General features: G+C 39.0%; 1 protein-coding gene across 5 annotated transcripts in view; it reads left to right on the plus strand.

Moving 5' to 3' along the window:
• The window catches only part of PARD3B (par-3 family cell polarity regulator beta), a 1,095,296-nt gene that overhangs the window by 766,041 nt on the left and 307,350 nt on the right, over positions 1–21,905 (plus strand). For all 5 annotated transcript variants that reach the window (XR_001484068.4, XM_005574020.5, XM_005574021.5 and 2 more), the window contains 2 exons: positions 1,920–2,126; positions 2,855–3,092. Coding sequence is in view for 4 of the 5 variants with exons in the window: in XM_005574020.5 (XP_005574077.3) it covers positions 1,920–2,126; positions 2,855–3,092 (445 nt within the window). In the remaining variant the exon portion in view is untranslated. The remainder of the gene's footprint in view (positions 1–1,919; positions 2,127–2,854; positions 3,093–21,905) is intronic.

Here is a 21,905-nt window from a genome sequence, read left to right on the forward strand (position 1 = left end):
AATTGCACTTACCCTACATTAATAGCCAGTAGGGTTTATAAAATGCAGTGTTTATTGTCATCCTGTATATTGTTCAAAGTGCAAAGTTGTCTCCTGTAAGTTAATGATGAAACTATAAAGCAATATCCAATTTTTGCAATTTGCCTACTTGACAAGGCTCCAGGGTTAATCTAGCCTAATATTCTTATTTTAGAAATGAGGAAAATGTAGGGCAGTTTAAGCTATTTGACCATAATCAGATAGAGGTTGCAGAGCAAATACATCTTTAGACAGTAAAGTACATGGTACACAGCAGAAAAGCTGGAACTAGGCTGCCTCGGCCCAGCTCCTGGTCTGGATGCTTATTAAGTGTGTAACTTCAGACAAGTTATGTCAATGCTATGTGCCTCAATTTCTGAATCTGTAAAATGGGGCTAACGGTAGTACCAGTAGCAACTATAAGGATTATCGTAAGTTACTGTGGGTGAGGCATTTAGAATCGTGCTTAACACAGAGTAAGCACTCCATGCTTTGTTAGCTATTAGGATTATTGTCATTATGTTGACTATTTTTAACACATTCAGATCATAGGAAAAGGTGCGTATTGCTATTTCACTTCACATGGGTGTATATATATACATCAGAGCTTTGTTGTACTTCTTTTTGTATTCCTTAATCCTGTGTGAAGCTGCTAGTAGTGTTCATAGTGGCAGTGATAGTAGAAGCAAAAATAATGATGATAGTAATAAAAGGTAGTGCCGTTTATTGAGCCTTGCTAGGTGCTAACATTGAAGTAGGTACTTTACATACATAATTCTTAATAAATACTCCATCTATTGATAAATGATACAGTCGTTTATTTCCAGAAATGCAAGTCTAGCCTCTTCATGACAGTAGTTTCCTTCGTAACTGGAAAGGAACATGAGCTGTGTTTCTGGTGGAAAAGCTTTGACTGTAGAAACAAGAGCCCTGAAAGAATTCCTTCCATCTTAAAGATAATCCTTGTGCTGCTAATATTTATATAACCTAATCCTGTTATTGATAATTGGGAGACTAGCTGGGGGTGGGGATGGAGGTCAGGGAATGGAGTGGGAGGGGGCAGGTAGAGGCCAAGGCAAACCGCACAAATGAAAAACATTATATACCAGAAAAGAGATGATTCAGATTCAGTTGTGCTTTATATTTTCTGTTTTATAATTTTACATTGCATTAAAAGGTTGTCCCTTTTCTAGATACCCAAACAGGAATACATTCAGAACAATAGCATCAACATGGAAAAGTTCTTTTCTTTCTTGCTTTGCATTATTGATTGATTGATTAAATAAACTGCAGTTACCATACATTAATAGCCAGTAGGGTAAGGTAAAGTGTTTAATTACAGAAATCACAGTCACTTCAATGTTCTTTTATATCCATGCCCAGTATGTTCCTTACTAATCACATGAGCAACCATGGCAATGATAAAAGCTGTCAGGTGTGGGAGTGCTAGGACGATACTGGAAGAGAAGTTCTCGTCATGTTAGGTGCTTGGTATGTTTGTGTGTGTCTGTGAGTATGCATGTGTGTATGTGTGTATACTCACATATATGAAATCACTCTCATTCACACTCATATATAGTCTCTATAAACAGCTACAACCTTTTAAATTCATATGTGTGTGTATATACCTATAGACACACATGCATATACACTTCTACATAGAAATGTACATATAGTCATATTAAATCTTATCACAGCTCTAGAAAAGGAAACGGAGGCTCAGAGAAGTCAAACCACTTGTTCGAGGTCACAAAAGGTGGCAAAGCTGGAATATAACCCCAACTCCCACCCACTTAACACCCCTTTTTTGGGATGTCCAGACAGAAATATTCTTAGAACAATAGGATTACACCACACTGCCCCATTAGAAGAGGGGTGACCTTTTGTCCTTTCTTTTCCAGAATCTCCAAGCAAAGATTTTGGTCCAACTCTGGGTTTGAAAAAGTCCAGTTCCTTGGAGAGTCTGCAGACTGCGGTGGCCGAGGTCCGGAAGAATGACCTTCCTTTTCACAGGCCCCGGCCACACATGGTTCGAGGCCGAGGCTGCAATGAGAGCTTTAGAGCAGCCATTGACAAATCCTACGATGGACCCGAAGAAATAGAAGCTGGTAGGACAGTATGCTTCCTTAAATGGCTTTCTCATCTCATTGTTATCTGCAAATCACGGGCAAGAATGTGTGCTTAACTACAGAAAAAAAATGATTTAAGGATCACAATTATATTTTTGATATTAAAAGTAATTCATTTTCCTGATATGTTTTGCCCTTTGGCTTAACGAACATGGAATTGGAGAATGCAATATGCAATTTATTTTACAGTGCAAGGCTAAAGAAATGTTCTCCTTCACTTTTCTACAAGGACCAACTGTCATTTACCCTTAGGGTAGGAGCACTAAGTATGCATTTCTTGACATTCTCATTCGAGTCATTAGAGGCAGCATCAATCCAAAGACTCTGACTGCATTAATTGGGTAGAAGCAGTTGGGATATTTTGTACTGAAAACTCCCTCCTCCCCCTGTTTGTTTCCCAGCATGCGAACTTTCTGAGCTGATCAAGGTTAACAAGCCAGCTTTCAGAGAGATTACTGCTTGAACACCTATCAAGCCTTTCATACTACCAGCTAAGCAACCAGTCGTCCCCACTCCCAGCATCAAATCTTGCTCGAAGTAACCAGATTTAGGCAGTCAGATCTTCAAAGGGCACAAGTAACCACATGGAAGGGTAGAACTCCAGAGTGCTGTTATTCATTCTTTAGCATTTTCCATGTCAGTGTTTCTCTATATACTAACTGTATGTGCCCCTGACCATGGGTATTGATTATTTTTTCTCTGTACAGACGGTCTGTCTGATAAGAGCTCTCACTCCGGCCAAGGAGCTCTGAATTGTGAATCTGCCCCTCAGGGGAACTCAGAGCTAGAGGACATGGAAAATAAAGCCAGGAAAGTCAAAAAAACGAAAGAGAAGGAGAAGAAAAAGGAAAAGGGCAAATTGAAAGTCAAGGAGAAAAAGCACAAAGAGGAGAATGAAGATCCAGAAAGGAAAATAAAGAAGAAGGGCTTCAGTGCCATGCTGAGGTATGGTCCTGCTTTGAAGGCAAAGTTGGGTTTGTTTCTCATTTTGTCTGTCCTGGTGAAATCACTCCTTTGTCTGTACCCAGTAAATAGTGCATACTTTCCCTCATATTCAGCTAAATGCATGCAGCGCTCAAGTGTGACTGTACTTGTTCTCTTTCTGCAGAGGCAGAGGAGCTTTTTGGGGAACCTCACAGTGATGACAGGACACTGTCTTAAGTTTGTTGTCAAAGAAAGGTCAACACTGTGCCAGGCACAGAGGCTCATGCCTGTAATCTCAGTATTTTGGGGGGCTGGGAGGATTGTTTGAGCCCAAGAGTTCAAGACCAGCCTGGGCAACCTAGGGAGACCCTATTTTTTTTTTTTTTTTTTTTTTTTTGAGACAGTCTCACTTTGTTGCCCAGGCTGGAGTGCAGTGGCGCAATCTCAGCTCACTGCAACCTCTGCCTCCTGGGTTCAAGCGTTTCTCCTGCCTCAGCCTCCTGAGTAGCTGGGACTATAGGCACACACCACAACGCCCAGCTCATTTTTGTATTTTTAGTAGAGTGGAGTTTCGCCATGTTGGCCAGGAGTCTTGAACTCCTGACCTCAAGTGATCTGCCTTGGCCTCCCAAAGTGCTGGGGTTACAGGCAGGAGACCCTATTTCTAAGAAAAAAAAAAATTAGCCAGGCACAGTGGTGCATGCCTGTAGTCCCAAGTACTCAGGAGGCTGAGGCCAGAGCATGGCTTGAGCCCAGTAGTTCAAGGCTGAGCTATGATTGCACCATAAAAGAAACGCCAATGCTTAGTAGAGGCATGGACAATGCCTGCAGTCCTTTGTACCAACGTGTTATGAAAATAAATACTTCCTCTGGCAGCACAGGGAAAGTGAGAGGCGGGGAAGCCCTACGTGTTACCTCTGGAATACCTGTTTTGAAGCAGGGGAGTCAGGGTAGATGAACTTCATCCCTCTGTGACTCTAGGTGTGCAGTGGCCGGGCACATCACTTGTCACCTCCAGAGGTACTGTGATACAGGGGAGATGTCACTGGATCTGGGCTCAGATGCCCCAGTCTGGATCCATGACTCTCCACACATGAGCAATGGGGCTTCACACACATTGCTTAGCTTCCCTGAGCCTTACTTTCCTTACTTTTAAAATGAGGCCAGCATACTTGCTCTACTGACCCAGCATAGTTGTGAGACAAGATTTCATGTGCTATACATTCATTCACTAGACAGGGCTCAACATGGCACAGTCAGAAAATAGCTCTGTTTCTTCTCTCCCCTTCAAGTATGCCTTGTTGAGGCTGCCTTCTCCACACCCTGACATCTCAGCTTTCTGGCTGATAGCTTTCTGGTCACTTTTGGGTAAAAAAAAAAAAAAAAGCAACTTGTTTGTCGGGGGCTAAAATGTTCAATCCAATGTAAATGAAAGCTTTCTTCCTTTCTGTCTGTTGGACCTGAACCACAAGGTGCATCCTATGGTATGGTGGGAGGCAGGATTCTACCTTCTCCCATTTCTCAGTCTTTGGAACCAGGAGACAAAGACATGATTCAATAGGATAGAATTTTACTTAACTGGCATATCTGGTATAATCTGGCCATCACGGAACCTTTGTGGCTACTTTTGTGGATTTTCTTAGAGTGCTCCTTACTATACCAGTCACTAATGTAGGTCATTTTCACAATAACCTATTCCCCTAAGCCTCTGACCTCAGACATATACCCCTGAGTCTCCTTACCCCAATTGGTAGATTTCTTGGACAGTGCCAGTTTGAGACAGCTCTAGCCTAACTTAGAGCCACAGCATCTACCTGGCTTTCTAGAGTTCCTGATCTCCCACCCTCCAAATGATGCAAGTACAGCTTGTTCCCACTGTTCCGCTCCTCCTCACCCCGTCATAGAGATGTTCCAACCAGCCTCGCATCTTCAGACTTCTCCAGGCATGTCCCATACCACTCTGGGCCTCTTCCTCCAGGAACACACATCAGACTCTCCCAAGAATGCTGTCATGCATGGGGAAGGGAGGAGGCAGTCAATTTTTGCAAGTCACAAAATAAAAAAGTAGGAAGTGGGGTGACAATCTCCTGTTATACAATTACCTCCAAATTCCCTGAGAAGTACCCCTTTCTATGACTGTCTTTACTCCTACAATTTCTTCTCAAATCAATTGATCGCTATACTTCTATGGGCTGAAGGTGAATGATGGGAGATGATGGTTTAAGGGCCATTTTGGCCACCTCTTATGAAACCCTTAGGAGATATCTCATTTAAGAATGCTGGGTGTATTTATTACCAATTGTTCTCATTTAGTGATCATCAACTGAAATTTCCACATAGGAAGGAAAGTTCTATCATTCCATATATAAGTGACATTTAGGGAATACAAATAATCCTCACACCAGTGAGCCTTCCCATTACATTTCCAGTGCTCATGAAATGCCAAGCAGGGTTTCTCATGCTCAAAAATCTTGGGAGTGATGTTGCCCCTGGATGTGTTATGACAAGACTGGCTAAGGTCCTGCTATCACCTGGGCTGAGGTTACCCCAGCAGGCCTGATGTCATAATAGGTATCTGACGATTAAAAAACAAAATTTCGGCCAGGCATAGTGGCCCACATCTGTAATCTCAGCACTTTGGGAGGCCAAGGTGGGCGGATCACCTGAGGTCAGGAGTTCGAGACCAGCCTGACCAACATGGAAAAACCCCGTCTCTACTAAAAATACAAAATTAGCCAGGCGTGGTGGCGCATGCCTATAATCCCAGCTACTTGGGAGGCTAAGGCAGGAGAATCACTTGAACCTGGGAGGCAGAGGTTGAGGTGAGCCGAGATCACATCATTGTACTCCAGGCTGGGCAACACAAGTGAAACTCCATCTCAAAAAAAAAAAAAAAAAAAAAAAAATTCAGCTAAGCATAGAGGCTCAGGCATGTATGTAATTCAAGCACTTTGAGAGACTGAGGTGGGCAGATCACTTGAGCCCAGGAGTTACAAACCTGAACAACATGGCAAAACCCCATTTCTACAAAAAAAGCAAAAATAAACAAATTAGTTGGATGTGGTAGCATGTGCCTATAGTGTCAGCTACTCAGGAGGCTGATGTGGTGGGAGGATTGACTTAGCCTGGGAGGTAGAGGATGCAGTGAGCCATGATCCCTTCACTGGACTCCAGCCTGGGTAACAGAGTAAGACCCCATCTCAAAAAATTAAAATTAAAATAAAAAGAACAAAATTTCAGCAAATTGAGTTCTAACTATTGAATTGGCTTTTATTAGTGATTCATAAATTGGTCCACATCCCATCTATAGAATAGAAAGGCACTTAAGTGAGATGAGCAGAAGGTGTGAGCTTCATAGGCAGAACAAGACTGAAGAAGGCAAAAACAAGGAACAAAAAGAGGATGCTCATTTCCAAATTGCATTCCTTATAGGGTTAAAGTAGAGGGACTTTATCATTCCAGTTCCTGTCCCTGGTCGTCCTTTGATTGGTTGCTGGGAATCTCCCGTATTTTGGGAAACTGACCCATTTCTAAGTTCAATTTGATTATATGGCACATAGCATGAGTGACTCTATTCTGGTTTGGTCTGGTCTGTTGTGGCCTACTCCAGGAGCTCAAATAATGGCCTCCCATGCATTATTGAATATGATCTATAGTCTAGTAAATGCCAATAGATATTTGTCCTGATGGCCTCTGTAGACTCTGTCCTTCCAGTTGCCATTTTGAATTTTAAACTTGCCCATATTCTAGATAATTATTAGGATTGCCAGAATTTATGAACTGTGAGTTAACCATCTTGATGATAATGACAACATGTAATTGCAATATATTTAGATAAGAATTTTGTCTTTGAAGGGATGGAGTTGAGAGGTGAAAATTACAGGCTTTGCCTACGTACTTTCTGAGTTCTATCCTGGTTTCTCCAATTTTCACTTCTGTAACACTGAGCAAGTTCCTTAACTGCTTTTGTCTCAGTTTCTTCATCTGAAACATGAGAAGCATAATAGAATTATCATTTTTATGAGAATTATATTTTATTAGATGTAACATGCTTAGACCTGTGCCTGGCAAGCAATAAACATTCAATAAATGTTAATTATTGTAGTCAACATAATAATGACCCCTGAAGGTGTCTGCATCCCAGCCCCAGTACCTGTGTAAATATTATGTTACATGACAAGGAAAATTAAGGTTGCAGATGGAATTAAGGTTGTTGACCTGAACATAAGGTGATTATCCAGCATTTTCCCCAATATGCCCAATGTAATCACAAGGGGCCTTAAAAGTAAAAGAAGAAAAGGTGACTATGGAAGTGAGGTGCAGAGAAATGTAGTGCTGCCGGCTTTCAAGATGGAGGGAGGGGACCATGAGCCAACAAATGTGGGCAGCCTCTAGAGGCTGGAAAGGGCAAGGAAATGGATTCTCTCTGGGGAGCAGTAGAAAGGAATGCAGCCTAACAACTCCTTGAACCCCTTGGATTTAGCCCTGTTGTGTTCTTTGAACCACTGTTGTAATTTCTTACAGCATCAAATCGAAAACTAATAATAGTTATCATCATAATTATTTTTACTGCTTTTAAAATATCATAGTAATGTATAAGGAAAAGTTTTTTCTTTAAGGTGTTAACAAAAAACACTATTAAAAGATTTAACTAAAATAGTCTATAAATATAAAAACTGTTAGAGCTTCACATATCCCATTTTCTAGAATATTACTAAATTAAACCTTAACTTTATATTTTATTTTAGATGATTGATTTGGTAGGTTCATACTTCATTGCCCATAATACAGTGCTGGTTCTTCCCTTTTATTGTCCAATATATTCTGTATTTTCATATAGTAGAAATCACAGGTCCTGGATCCTTTAGACATTTAGCATCTCGGGCTTTGTTTCTTTCCACGATTTTAGCAAAATTAAGATTTGAAAGGTGGTGTTTGATTTTATCTTCCGTGTAAAAATAGCAACTGTTTTCCATAGCCTTTTGCATCTGAGTTTGTGAGCATATTGGAGTTACTGCTACATGCACATTTTCAACAACAAAGAACACAAAGCTGTTACCATTAGCCAACAGATTTTGCTTTAATTCTCATCTGTTGCTCAGATGCTATTGACTTAGTTTCTTTCTCATTTAAAAAAGATTGATTGCTTTAAGGTTCTCTTGGAGTTAGATGTGTGTTTGAAATATGTATTATTTTTTCCATTATCTGCATTTCTGAAGATAGGGTTTTGGGATGGGTCATGCAGTTACACCATGTAGAATGGCACCTGGCCAAGGGGGTGAGTGAAGATTTAAATCCTGCCTCCCTGTCCTCACCAAGGCCTGCATCATGAAAGTGTGAATGCCTTAGCAGTGTTCCTTTTCTTGTTTGTGAAAAGCTAAGTGTTTGCACTTTTCTGATATTAGCTGGTCCATTTGTGTCAATAATATGTAGTAGCATAGTTTAGCTTCTTAATTTAACCTACTCTTGATCCTTTTGGAAAAAAATTATAGAGGATGTCTTTAATTAATATCTTTGTCCATGTTGTCTAATTCCAATATGCTTATACTTTGTTGATTTCAAAATTATCTCCTTGCATGATTCAAGTGTGGTTCTTATATAGGCCATGAATTATTATTGTTGTGGAAAATTATGCAGCTCAAGGGCCTACCAATTTTTTAGTTTCTATGTATGCTCTGTGCTTAAATTTTTTCATTATGTGTTTGACTTCCATACACATTGTGCTCTTTATGACACTAACCTGCGGAAAGACCATTCATAATCCCTTTCAGCCAAAGGGTGAAGCTCCAGCTCCTTTCAAAGACAAGTCCATTGCTGTCAGTCCTAGGCCACCTTCCTGGAGCCTAGCAGATTTTTCTAGGAGCCAAAGAGAAATATCCTTTGACTAAGAAAATTTTACCTTGTCTAACGTGGAAAACCCAGAGATTAGTTTCTGATTTCTTAGTTAATAACCTTGTCAATCCCCATGTTACTTAAACTAAATTCTGTCATAGATTTATGTTCAAATCCATTTTTTAATATAATAGCTGCTGTTGTCTCTTTTTGGTATTATGGGCCACTCACTTCAAAAACCTTTGAACTGTGAACTTATTTTGGACACTGAGTGGAAAGGTTTGATATGGTTCAGATTCCTTTTTCTATACCTTTTATAAAATTTGGTCCTAAAAGGAATTATGCCTTGCAAACTCCTTTTTACTAGACTAATGAGGAAACAAGTGCAAACTCTGCCAATAGGAACTTCATCTTTGCTTTTAAAATGTATTTGCCCATATCATTTGATGAGTAACATTTATTGAAAGCCTTGTCCTTGCCAAGCATATTAATGATTATTTTTATGCTATATTTATTAATTTATTGTAATTAATTAAATCAACGTATCAGTTAATTTATTAAAGCCCTATTTTGTGTCAGGCACTGCTCTAGGCACTTGACACAGAGCAACCAAGTCCTGCTTTAACAGCACTTTTCCTGTCTTAATAAAGAAGGAAGGATAAAAGACTTTTGAGTTCATTGTGGTGAGATTAAAACAAAAGCAGCCAGGTGCAGTGGCTCACGCCTGTAATCCCAGCCCTTTGGGAGGCCGAGGCGGGTGGATCACCAGGTCAGGAGATTGAGACCACCCTGGCTAACACGGTGAAACTTCGTCTCTACTAAAAAATACAAAAAATTAGCCGGGCGTGGTGGCGGGTGCCTGTAGTTCCAGCTACTCGGGAGGCTGAGGCAGGAGAATGGTGTGAACCCAGGAGGCGGAGCTTGCAGTGAGCAGAGATCGCGCCACTGCACTCCAGCCTGGGCAACAAAGTGAGTGTCTCAAAAAAAAAAAAAAAAAAAAAAATTACATAAACACGTAAACTATTTGTAACAGTGGATTACCCAGGGAGTGAAGGAGATATTCACTAGATATTTCAGGGACAATCCAGTACCCCATCAGCTCGAGGGAATCAACGGTCAATTTACATGGTGTCAAGCAAGACATCCAGGCCATGGCTCTCATGGAATTTACATTCCAGTGAAGGGGAGAGAATCAACAACTAATCCGAAATAATTGATATGATTCCAAATTGTAGTAGGTGCTATGAAAAAGGTAAAGCAGAAAGAATGGTGTCATCCCACCTTTGGTGACGGTCTAACAGCAGAATAGAGTTCACACTGCACACTACCCAAGCTACACTGAATTTTCAGCAGATACATTATCAGAATTTAGCACACTGTGGTACCAAAGCCAAATCACTTTATGCTTGCTTTTGTTTTCTTTTGTACAACATATAAATATGGGAAGGTTATTTTTAAACCAACTCCACATAGAGCTGTAACAAAAAACTAACCCAAACTGTGTCTGTTTTAGTACACAAAGCCCTAGGATACCTGTGGTAAACATTCTGAGATAGGTGGACAGTAATGTAAATGGTGAACTTGGTTTGCAGGTGATTGGATCAACTCTGTTCCTCTACCCCATCAGCTGGATATTCTTTATTGTTTCTTCTCAACTCAGATAATGCAGGCATACCTCAAAGATAGACTCGTTCAGTTTCTACATAGTGGAGCATCAGACAAAGCTAAATCATGAACCCTTGAAGCAAAGGTATTTTTAACAATCTAGAGGCATCAACTTTTTGTTCCTAAGCTTCGCAGATTCTAAGGCATATATGTTTACTTCATTTTATTCTAAAATATACTATCTATTTTATTTAAACTAGGGGAATTCTATATAAAGACATCCTGCTGTGAATTATTTTAAAAAGAACACTCCTACACACACATCACACCTACCACTACCACCACAAACACACGCCACCAAATTAGCCAAATTAACACTGAACCTAGTTAAAAATCTGTCCCTTAGAAGCTCTGTGGCCTTCACTACCACCAAATTAATGCTGAACCTAATTAAAAATCTTTCCCTTACAAGCTCTGTGGCCTTCATGAGTCCCTTTGAGTTTCAGTCACCTCCTCATCAGCAAACTAAGTATAATAACACATCCTTTCCCCGTTGTTGTGAAATTTAAGTTAAACAGTTTAGGTAAGCAAAGCTGTCAATATAGTGCGGACTTGATAGACATTACTTCTTATCTATCTATCATCTATTTTTAATTGGAAAGTAAAAACTGTCTGTACTTATGGTATACAACACGATGTTTTAATATATATATATATATATATATATATATATATAATGTGGAATGGCTAAAACAAGCTAACATATCCATTACCTCACGTACTTATTTCTTTTGTGGTGAGAACACTTAAAATCTACTCTCTTTTTTTTTTTTTTTTTGAGACGGAGTCTCGCTCTGTCACTCAGGCTGGGGTGCAGTGGCGCCATTTTGGCTCACTACAAGCTCCGCCTCCCGGGTTCACGCCATTCTCCTGCCTCAGCCACCCAAGCAGGTGGAACTGCAGGAGCCCGCCACCACGCCCGGCTAATTCTTTATATTTTTTTTTTAGTAGAGATGGGGTTTCACCTTGTTAGCCAGGATGGTCTCGATCTTCTGACCTCGTGATCCACCTGCCTCAGCCTCCCAAAGTGCTGGGAAATCTACTCTTTTAACAAGTTTCAAGTACAAGAGGTATTAACTGTAGTCACCATGGTGAATAATAGATTGCTTAAATTTATTCCTCCTGTCTAGCTGAAAGTTTGTGTCCTTTGACCAACATTTCTTCAACCCCTCCAATAGCCTAGCCTCTGGTGACCATCATTCTATTCTGTTTCCATGAGTTCGACCTTTATACACCTCACATATAAGTGAGGTCATATGGTATTTGTCTTTCTGTGTCTGACTTATTTCACGTAACATAATGTCCTCCAGGTTCATCCATGCTGCTGCAAATGACAAGATTTTCTACTTTTTAATGGCTGAATAGTCTTTCTTTTTCTTTCTTTCTTTCTCTCTCTCTCTCTTTCTCTCTCTCTCTTTTTTTTTTTTTTTTTTTTTTTTGGACGGAGTCTCACTCTGTCATCCAGGCTGGAGTGCAGTGGTATGATCACGGCTGACTGCAACCTCCGCCTCCTGGGTTCAGGCAATTCTCCTGCCTCGGCCTCCTGAGTAGCTGGGATTACGGGTGCCTGCCACCACACCCAACTAATTTTTGTATTTTTAGGACAGACAGGGTTTCACCATATTGATCAGGCTGGTTTCAAACTCCTGACCTCGTGATCCGCCTGCCTTGGCCTCCCAAAGTGCTGGGATTACAGGCATGAGCCACCATGCCTGACTGGCTGAATAATATTTCATTGTGTGTTTATACCACATTTCTTTATCCATTCACCTGCTGATGGGCACTTAAGTTGATTCCACGTCTTGACTGTTGTGAATAGTGCTGCAGTTAACATGAGAGTGCAGATATCTTCTCGACCTACCAATTTCATTTCCTTTAAATACCTAATGGTGATATTGCTGGAGTATATGGTAGTTCTTTTTAACTTTTTGAGTAACGTCCACACTGTTTTCCATGATGGCTGTAATAATTTACATTCCCAACAGTGTTAGAAGGCCTCCCTTTTCTTCACATCCTTGCTGACACTTATCTTTCATGTTTACGTTAATAACCATTTTAACAAGTTTGAGGTGATGTCCCATTGTGGTTTTAATTTGCATTTCCCTGATGATTAGTGATATCACTGAGCAGTTTTTCATATACTTCTTGGCTATTTGTATATCTTCTTTTATGGAATGATAGACATTACCTCTTGTCTTCCCCCTCTGGCTCCACTTCAGACAGCCAAGACCGTCAAATATTACCTTTGTCTCAAGCAAGATACGTCTGGAACCCACTAACTTTTTCTTTCAGATTTTAGATTACCTCTAACTGCTATTTTGTAATGTAGGTGGGCATGATGCCTATTCTCTCGCCTAGCATAATAAACTACAAAAAGAAATGACATAGCTAAAATCATTCTATCATTTGTATTTGATAAGCTTTGGGTCACCCCTTTCTCAGTGTAACCATGAACTGTTTTCAAAGGTTATTTAATCGCTTGGTGAAAAGCAAAACCTTCTATTGCAGAATACAAATAGAAAGAGACTCAAAAGGAGAAAACAGTTTTTTGTTTTGTTTTGTTTTGTTTTTCTTTCTTTCTTTACATATTTCAGCCCAGAGTGTATAGATGGATTTTGGACTTGGTATTCTTAATGTGTGGCTCATAGTCATTTCATCAGGCTGCTCTGAAGTTGTCCTGTAATACATTACTCATAAAGATACATTTGACTTGGTTTTTAAATTAGGTTAGATAGAGACTGAATACTTAAGTCACCAGGGAACATGACATCTGTCATACATTTCTCCTCTTTACCTTGATCCCATAACAGCTGTTACTGGTCTCATGTACAATAAATGTAATGTGGCCACAGCCTGTCATTACCTCTTTCCAGATAGTGATTGTAAAATGCCTGGGTATCCCTTCAACTTTATGGGTATGAAGGGTAACTGAGCTAATGTAGCCAGGCCAATGAAATTTTAACAGTCATTTCCCCAAAGACAAGAGGCCAACAACAGGCTAGAGTTAAGGTGCTTTGCTTCATGAAGTAGAGACCGGTTTGAAACATGAAATTTCAGATGAAAAATGAAAGCCAAAGTGGGTCAAAGTTCTTAATTCAGCTTCAAGCTAGGTAGAGAAATACATTGACAACAGAGAGCCTTACAGATCAAGGTAAAATGGCTGCATACACTGAGACTGAGACAAATATATGACCATGGCAAAAAGGAGATATTTGCATGTTGAAGGCCACCACCCCTGCAGCCGTCCATTGTTCTCCATGGTTATCTACGATTACAGAGGAAAAGAAGTTGATGCTAAACCATGTTGGAATTGAGTTAGGCTCAATTTTTATCTCTTTGGTAACTCTGAATTCTATCTCCTCAGCCCATCTTAAATTATTTACTTTCTCTTTCACAATGTGAGCCATGAATATTTTGTTTCTTCATTTTGTTAATTTGCCAATTTTCCTTTGAGCTAAATGCCCTAGCAATTTTAATTTTTCATTTGGGTTGGAAAGAGCAATGACCCTTTTTTTTCATTATTACTATCACAGGCCTGGGCCCAGAATACTACTTTTTATGACCAGCGGTGTTGAGCCTATAATGGAATTGCAAAGTAGAGAGTGTAATATACTGATATTGACTTGTGTTAAACCCAGTGGTGTGATCGCTGATAATATTTATATGTTTATGTGTTATACATCCTTGCTTTTCTTGGCTTACAACTAAGCACCAGAGAGAAAAACTAGAACCATAATATGGATAGATTGTGAACATGAGAATGTAAAGAAATGAGAGAGAGTGCTATGTGAATAGGGCAAGTGATATAAAATGATGGCGATAGATGCAAGTATGATAACTAAAATTTTAGTATAGATTAAATTTAGATCAAGCACATTTAGGATTGTTTGGTTGGCATTTATTTCTTAGCTAAAAGAGGACCCAGAGACAGGTGGGCTACTCATCTGATGGGCTGAATACAAAGACAGATGAGCTGTCGTGGTGCCCAGCACACAGAGTTCGCTTAATATCTGACTTTAATAATATTTTCCAGTTGTCAAGCATATCTGCAAGTATTTGTTTATCATTCTATTTTTTTAGCACATGTTCATGGAGGGGCAAGGGCATGGATGGGGTTAATTGGTATGAAAATGTACAGGAACCTTGTTTTCAAAATCATTTAAAAATCTGATTGCTGCATCCATGCCTTCCCTCCTACCCTATGTAATCTTGATTGCTGTGCAACTCTGTTTACGGCTGTCCAAAGCAGTAAAATGATTTTGTCATACGTATCACAATAAAAAAATGACCACATAGAGTGTCAACCAAAAGGCTTATTTATTTGATTCAAACTCTCTTCTCCTAATATGCGTGCACAGCTCCCATTAACGTTAATGTGAATTACAAAGAACCCTGAAGAAGGATAGACCCCTTTATCTCATTACTTTTCTTGGATAATGAGGTTTAGATTTGTTAACAGATCAGAACAGAAGTCCAGTGGATAAAATATTGGCTTAACTTTTAAAGAAATGGATATGCTAAAAGGAACTTTCATAGGCACTAAGATAGAAGATACACTTTAATAAATAAACTTTATTAGCATTTGAGGTTAAATATAATTATTTAAGATGCTGGATTAATAAAATGCAAAATATTTCCTAATGGACTTATTTACATACTCATATTAAATAACTAATAAAATATATTAATGACAGTTTTATTCATATACATGTAAACATTCCTGAGTTCCTGGTGGGACTGTATTTGCCTAATTTACCTTGTTCCCTGTCCAGCTCAATGTCGTGTCCTTGTGGGATGTTTACTTAATACTATTAGATAATGACATGTATAGATTTAATAATTTGCTTGAGGGGGGCAAGTGGAATCCGTTCTTTGTTTAGTACCTTTTATCTGAGAACTTCAATGTAATTTACTAACATCCATCTTCAAGATGCCTGAGAGATGAATGTGGCAAATAGCTTTGCTTTGCATATAATAAAGAATGAGACACTGAGAAGTGAGGCAGCCTCCATAGAGCCTGTGAACTGCTAGTGATACAAAGACCCCTTTTGGCTTTTGCTCTTATGGTGTCAGCATCTAAAAATGCATTGACACCAGCCATGCTTCAGTGTATACTTTCTTATACTCTGTAGCACCCATACTTATTTTTGCCATCCATTGGATTTTCCTTACTTAAGGCAACATCAAACCAGTAATTTAATAACATGAGATGGTTCCTAATGAAGCGGGGAGACCTGAATATTTGAAATAATAACTGTAACTGTTTTCCTCACAGAATAGAAAAGAGATTTCCCAGAACAATTAAAAGCAGATGAGAGATACATACATTGAAAAATAGATAGGAGATATACAAATATTTCATTGAACATTGAGGACTATTATCTCAATCCTGCTAAATAATATCCACCAGGATTTTGGAGACAGTCCAATTTTGCTTCTCCAGCTATCTGCTGATCATTTCTGCACAGTGGCCCTACCACAACCTCAGCTTCAACATGTCTAAAATCTAATTCAGAATCTACCCATCTAAGTCACCAGCTCATCCTGTCTCCCCCAATTCTGTTGAGGCACTGCCAAGAATCCCGTGATGTCTGGTATGCCTCCCACTTCCCATCTCCCCCCTTCCATCAGTCAACAATCTTGATATTCACAAAATACTGTCTCTTATATCTGGCCCTTGTTTTCTACTTCCACTGCCACCGCTCTAATTCAATTTGTTGTTGATAACTAGATTATTGCAATAACCTACTAACTGATTTGCCTGCTTCATTCATTTCTTCATTCCTGTTCATTCTAGGCATAGCTACCAATCATTCATTTGTTTAGTTATTAGATATTTTATGAACGCTTTCCACACAAAAACGCAATGTAACGTAGTAGCAAAGAGCGCAGCTCTGGAATTATTCTACTTAGGCTCAAATCCAGCTCTACTTCCGTCTAGCTGTTAGCCTTTCAGCTTACCCACTCTGTGCCTCAGGTTCCTCTCTTGTGAAACTGAAATAATAGTAGCATCTACCTAATAGAGTTGCCGCGAGACTAAACTAGATAATAGATGATAAATGCCTGGCACATAGCAAGTTCCTAAAATATAATCCATTAGTAGTATTCTGCCCTGGGAGCCAAGCTGTTTCCCAGTTACCTAGTGGTTCTCAAAGTCTGTCTGTACCCTAGTATCATCTACAGAGCTTGTTATAGATTCCTGGGTTTCATTATCAGAGACTGTAATTCATTAGATTTGATATGAGGCCTGGGAATCTCTGATGATTCTAATGCAGCCAGTCCCAGGGACCTCTAGAAAAATCATACTATTTAGTTTGGCATTCAGTGCCCTCTTTATTCTTGTTCCTGTTTGTTTGTTTGTTTGTTTTAGTGTTTCTCTCTACAATTTTCCACTCTAACCAGATTATTCACTCTTATTCTATTCACTGTTACCCAAAACAAGCTTTGGGAAACGCTAAGATAACACCATCTCTTGGAATGACCGTCTTCCTTTGAGGCCTGCCAGGCTTCTGAAAGCCACCTCAAGCACCATCTCCTTTATGAATTCTTTGATTTGCATTTCTGTCTTCCTCATCAAATTTTTTCTTACAGTCTGAGTTTTTCCAATGAGTACTTCCCATAGGCCTGCTTGCTTTTTAGTTTTTAGTTTACACATCTGTCTTGTGCCCTTAATGAAATTGTAAATTCCTCTAAGCAGAGGGACTTCCTCCACAATGTTTTTCTCTGTTTTGGCCCCTAATAATCTTTTGCTGAGTGACTGACTGGTGTATATGGTGTGCTAATTGGAGTAGATTTATTTGGGTATTAATGTGTTGTGCCCCTTTAGTCATTCTTGATCATAGTATTGAAAATAATGAAAACAGTAGAAGTGGTTCAAAAATAAGAAAGAGGGTGAGCTGCCTTGGGAGTTAATTATTTTTTTTAATTTCTGCTTGAAGAAAAGGTTGAAGGATGAGTTAACTGGCAATAGTAACCAGCTGTTCTCCATTTCCACTGAGGACAGTGTTAGAGAAAATGGGCCAAAATCACTAACAGGGAAAAAATGAGGTTAGCTATAAAAAAGAAGACAGTTGTTAAGCACTGGAATGAGGTTTCTGAACAGGTTGTAGAATTGACCTCCCTGAAGTACTTTAAAAGTAGGAAGGATAAATATCCATCTAAAATGATATGAAAAAGATTTGCCAATCAGCTCATTATTTGAATATCTATTAAGCACTACTCTCTGGGAAAACCCAGAAAAAATATACAACATGATCCTTTTACTTAAACTCAGTATCTAATTAAGATGACCCATAAATATGAAATCATTAGCAATGAAAATAGGATTTAAAAGTAAGAGCTAAACTATGAGGTTATCACCATAATTGGAGTTTAAATTCGGATATATGCCCTTCTCTACCTCTACCCCTAAAAAACCTACTCCAGGCCTTTTTTTTAAATGAATGAATTTTCAATGTCCTCTTTCAAACTGTGTTTCTAGGTAAAATGGAGAAATCTCTGATCTTTTCTGAAATAATTTATTCAATACTATTGAGCAAACAATTGCTAAGTACACAACAAGCCTGTTGTGATAAATATGAAACTAATCTTTTATTTTTTTCTAACATCGTCTTTCATTCATCCAACAAATATTGATTACCTAATAAGTACAGTCTTAGTACTTGGTTGGGAGATACCACAGTGAACAAGACAAATGTCTTTTCATTATGCTCAAAATCTAGTGCCCACAACCTTTCCTCAAAGTGTGGTAGGGCATAGTTCTAATATTAAAATGCCATAAAATTGACTAAACCCCTTTAGATAATAACCAGAGCATCTTTGAATTACATAAATGTTGGTTAAACCACTTGCAGTGTACTCAGTAAAAATACTGCATAATAAGATGTCTGGATTTCCAACCTTAATTCTGTAACTGCCTTTTTGAATGAAAGTTTTTGTCTGGACGATGCTTACTTCTTATCTACTTGCAATACGTGTATAAATTATCATCATGGTCATCATCTATTTGGTCATTGGTTGAAACTGATTATGGGATAGATATGTCTATGGGCTAAAATAGAAAGGGGTTGATTAGCTGAAAAGTCAGTTTCACAAAGTGAAATGGGACTGAATTCAGGAAAATAGACCAAGACTATTAACTTGTCAAAATGGAAAATATAGCCTTTATATATATTCATACATTGGTGTCTTTTGGTTTGAAGCAGGGTAACCAACTCATCCCAGTTTGAACACTGAAAATCTCATCCCCAGGAAACTCCTCAGTTTTAAGGAAACTGGGCCAGTCGATCACCCTATTCTGCATACCCAATTTTATCTGATCCTTCCTCTCTCTTCTTCCTTCCCTCACCATTCTTTGTTTACATGCCAGTGTATATAGTCATAACAATTACCTGAAAAATAAAATGAAAATTAAAAGTAAATTTTTAATGCTACAAATTTTAAAACCATATACAACAAATTTAAAATGTATATAAAAGAGTGGACAGTATAAAATAAAACGTGAGTGAACTTTTCTGTTATATGAGTTTTTTTGTGCTTGCTTTAACTTGAGCTGCTGTCTGTTCTCCTCAGGCTTTCTTGGTATTAGAAAAAGCCACATAGCTCTGGAAATTAAAGTAGAAATGTCTCAGCAGAGAATAACTAAAAGCAGCATCCCACTTGCCAACAATCGAATTCTTAAAAATATTATATAATTCAAAACTCAAAAAAGAAAGAGCTGGAGGGAACATCGACCAGAAATAATGGTTGCAACTTTGATAGCAGACAAACCCACCAGTGAACAGTAAAAACCCTAATTCTAGGGCTTTTGGTATGAGGTTCCTCCCATTGATAGGTTTCTTCTCCCCCAGGGACCATAATTTTCCACTTTAAATTTGAACTCTAGTCAATGTATAGTAGAAAATCAATATCATAGATTTGTTCTGCTTTCCTTATGCCTCCTGGAATTTTCAAAGTGTGGGAATGAACAGCTTTTATGAAAAAGATGGACTACAAAATGAAAGACAGAGGATTTTGACCAATTTCCTAGACCTTTGACCCAGACACGCTATACCAGGACAGGATGTCATATTCCCCTCCCTAGCTCTGTCATGCCTTCGTTATTCCCATGCTATGAGGGCATTAAATGTCAAGTGATGTAATGAGTATCGCACTTTTGGAAAGAATCTTTGACAGGTTAATTAGAACTTGCTATCAGAATATTTGTCCTATGTATCCTACCTTTTCACTTTAATTTTGTTTTGCTGTTTTCAATACAGCTTCTTTCCCTATATTGTGATGGGGAGAGGGAGAAACTCACAGAAAACTAAAGGGTAATCCCCAAACCCAGGCATTTAACATTTATACAAATGATAGTTCTTGCATTGTTAAAAATGAGCAAAGGTACCAAATAATTATTTCAACAAATGCAGACATGGGGACGTGGTAAGTGATTCTCATCCCCTGGGCTGATCAAACTCCCTTTCCTGAGAGTTGCAATCCTTTGATCAGCCTTCTAACTCCACCTAACCCAGCATCTTAGTGTCAACAACAAGGTCAGGCCACATTTTATGGAGACGTCATGGCCAGGCCTGATTCCTCTAGACTGGCATTAGAGCTAGTCTGGATCATCTTGGTATTTTGCACCATTTTTGTCATCACTTGAAATAAAAGAACCATGTCTTAGCATTTTTGTGTTCTCCCTAGTACCTCCGCATTTGCCACATTTTCCCTTCTTCTCATATCCTCTCCCATATATAGCCTCATTTTCAGGTTCCTCCTGGTCCTCTGTGAACTAAACACAGAGATAGATTGATTTTCAATAGCCTCTCCCCTGACCTTGGCCAGCTTGGTATAAATGCTTTCTATATCTGGCATCTGGTCACCCAGCTACAGAATACAATAAACCAGTAGAGCACTAAGCAAACATGCCTCCTAAACAAAGTACTACCTCCCTAGCACATTGGCTTCTACTCTGGGATCTGCTCCCGTAGCATTGCCTAGAATCCTCAGTCCTGCATAAGCCCCACTCTGAAGTCCATTTTCTTAGACTAGAGCACTGGCATAGTAGAGCTTGCTTATTTCTGACTGGCCATCTCTAGAACACTTGATTCTGTTTTTCAACCCTATACATCCACAGTTATAGGACGTTTTTCTTTGAACCTCATGTATCTTATCTGACTTTAAAGTATTTATCTGTCATTTGCCTGCCTTACTGCTATGGTCTGTGTACCTGGCAGAATATACCTGAACTACTTCTAGACTACTTCTAGACTACCTGGCTGACCTCTCTAAGTTAGCCTCTGTGCTTTTGTGTGATTTCCCTAGCCATTTTCATCCTGGTTAGTGGGACTCAATCTAATTCCCTTCCCAGTGATTCTACAGTGTTAGGCACCAAATTTGCTGCTGTTCTTGCCTTGCTGATCGTGTATATTCAACAATGGATTGCTGAGCTAATTCTTGATGGTGAGAAATCCATTCTAGAAATAGTAACTAACAATCAGTTTTTACTTACAGCTGCTTCCATAGGCTCATGTGACATTCAAATGACAATTAATGTTTTTCCTCCTGTAGTTTTTTTTCTTTTTTGCCCAAAATATTTATTTTGAATAACTCAGCCAGGTGTGGTGGCCCATGCCTGTAATCCCAGCACTTTGAGAGGCCAAGGCAGGCAGAACATTTGAGATCAGGAGTTTGAGACCAGCCTGGCCAATATAGTGAAGCCCCGTCTCTACTAAAAATATAAAAATTACCCAAATGTGGTGGCATGCCTGTAATCCCAGCTACTTAGGAGGCTGAAGCAGGAGAATCACTTGAACCCCAGGAGGTGGAGGTTGCCATGAGCTGAGATCATGCCACTGCACTCCAGCCTGGGCAACAGAGTGAGATTCCATCTCACAAAAAAAAAAAAAAAAAAGAGAAAGAAGGAAAGAAAAGCTCAAATATTAATTCTAAAAGAGAGGAAAAAGTCCTTGAACACTGCCTTGAACACGGGAATCTCGGCTGGAAGGAACTCTCTTAATTTTGGAAATAATATGTGTTAGAATGCACTAGTGAGCTCTGCTCTTCGGTTTTGCATTTTAAGTGTTAAACTCTAAATCTAACTGTCTATCATGTTTTATTCCATAAGAGACGTATCAGCACATAGGGAAATAGTGGTAGGTTATAGGATGTAGTAGAAATTCTAATAGACTGTTTAACAATAATATGGCAGGCAGATGCCATTTTAATCAGTATTGTCATTAACGACTATCAATAGAGAGGATAAGATGTTCTTGTCTTTGTGAATTATGATTTATGGCTGGCACAGCAGTCACGCTGAAGTATATTTATTTTACAATATAGAGACATTGATTAAAT

This window comes from Macaca fascicularis, chromosome 12 (assembly GCF_037993035.2).
Source record: "Macaca fascicularis isolate 582-1 chromosome 12, T2T-MFA8v1.1".
NCBI classification, from domain to species: domain Eukaryota; kingdom Metazoa; phylum Chordata; class Mammalia; order Primates; family Cercopithecidae; genus Macaca; species Macaca fascicularis.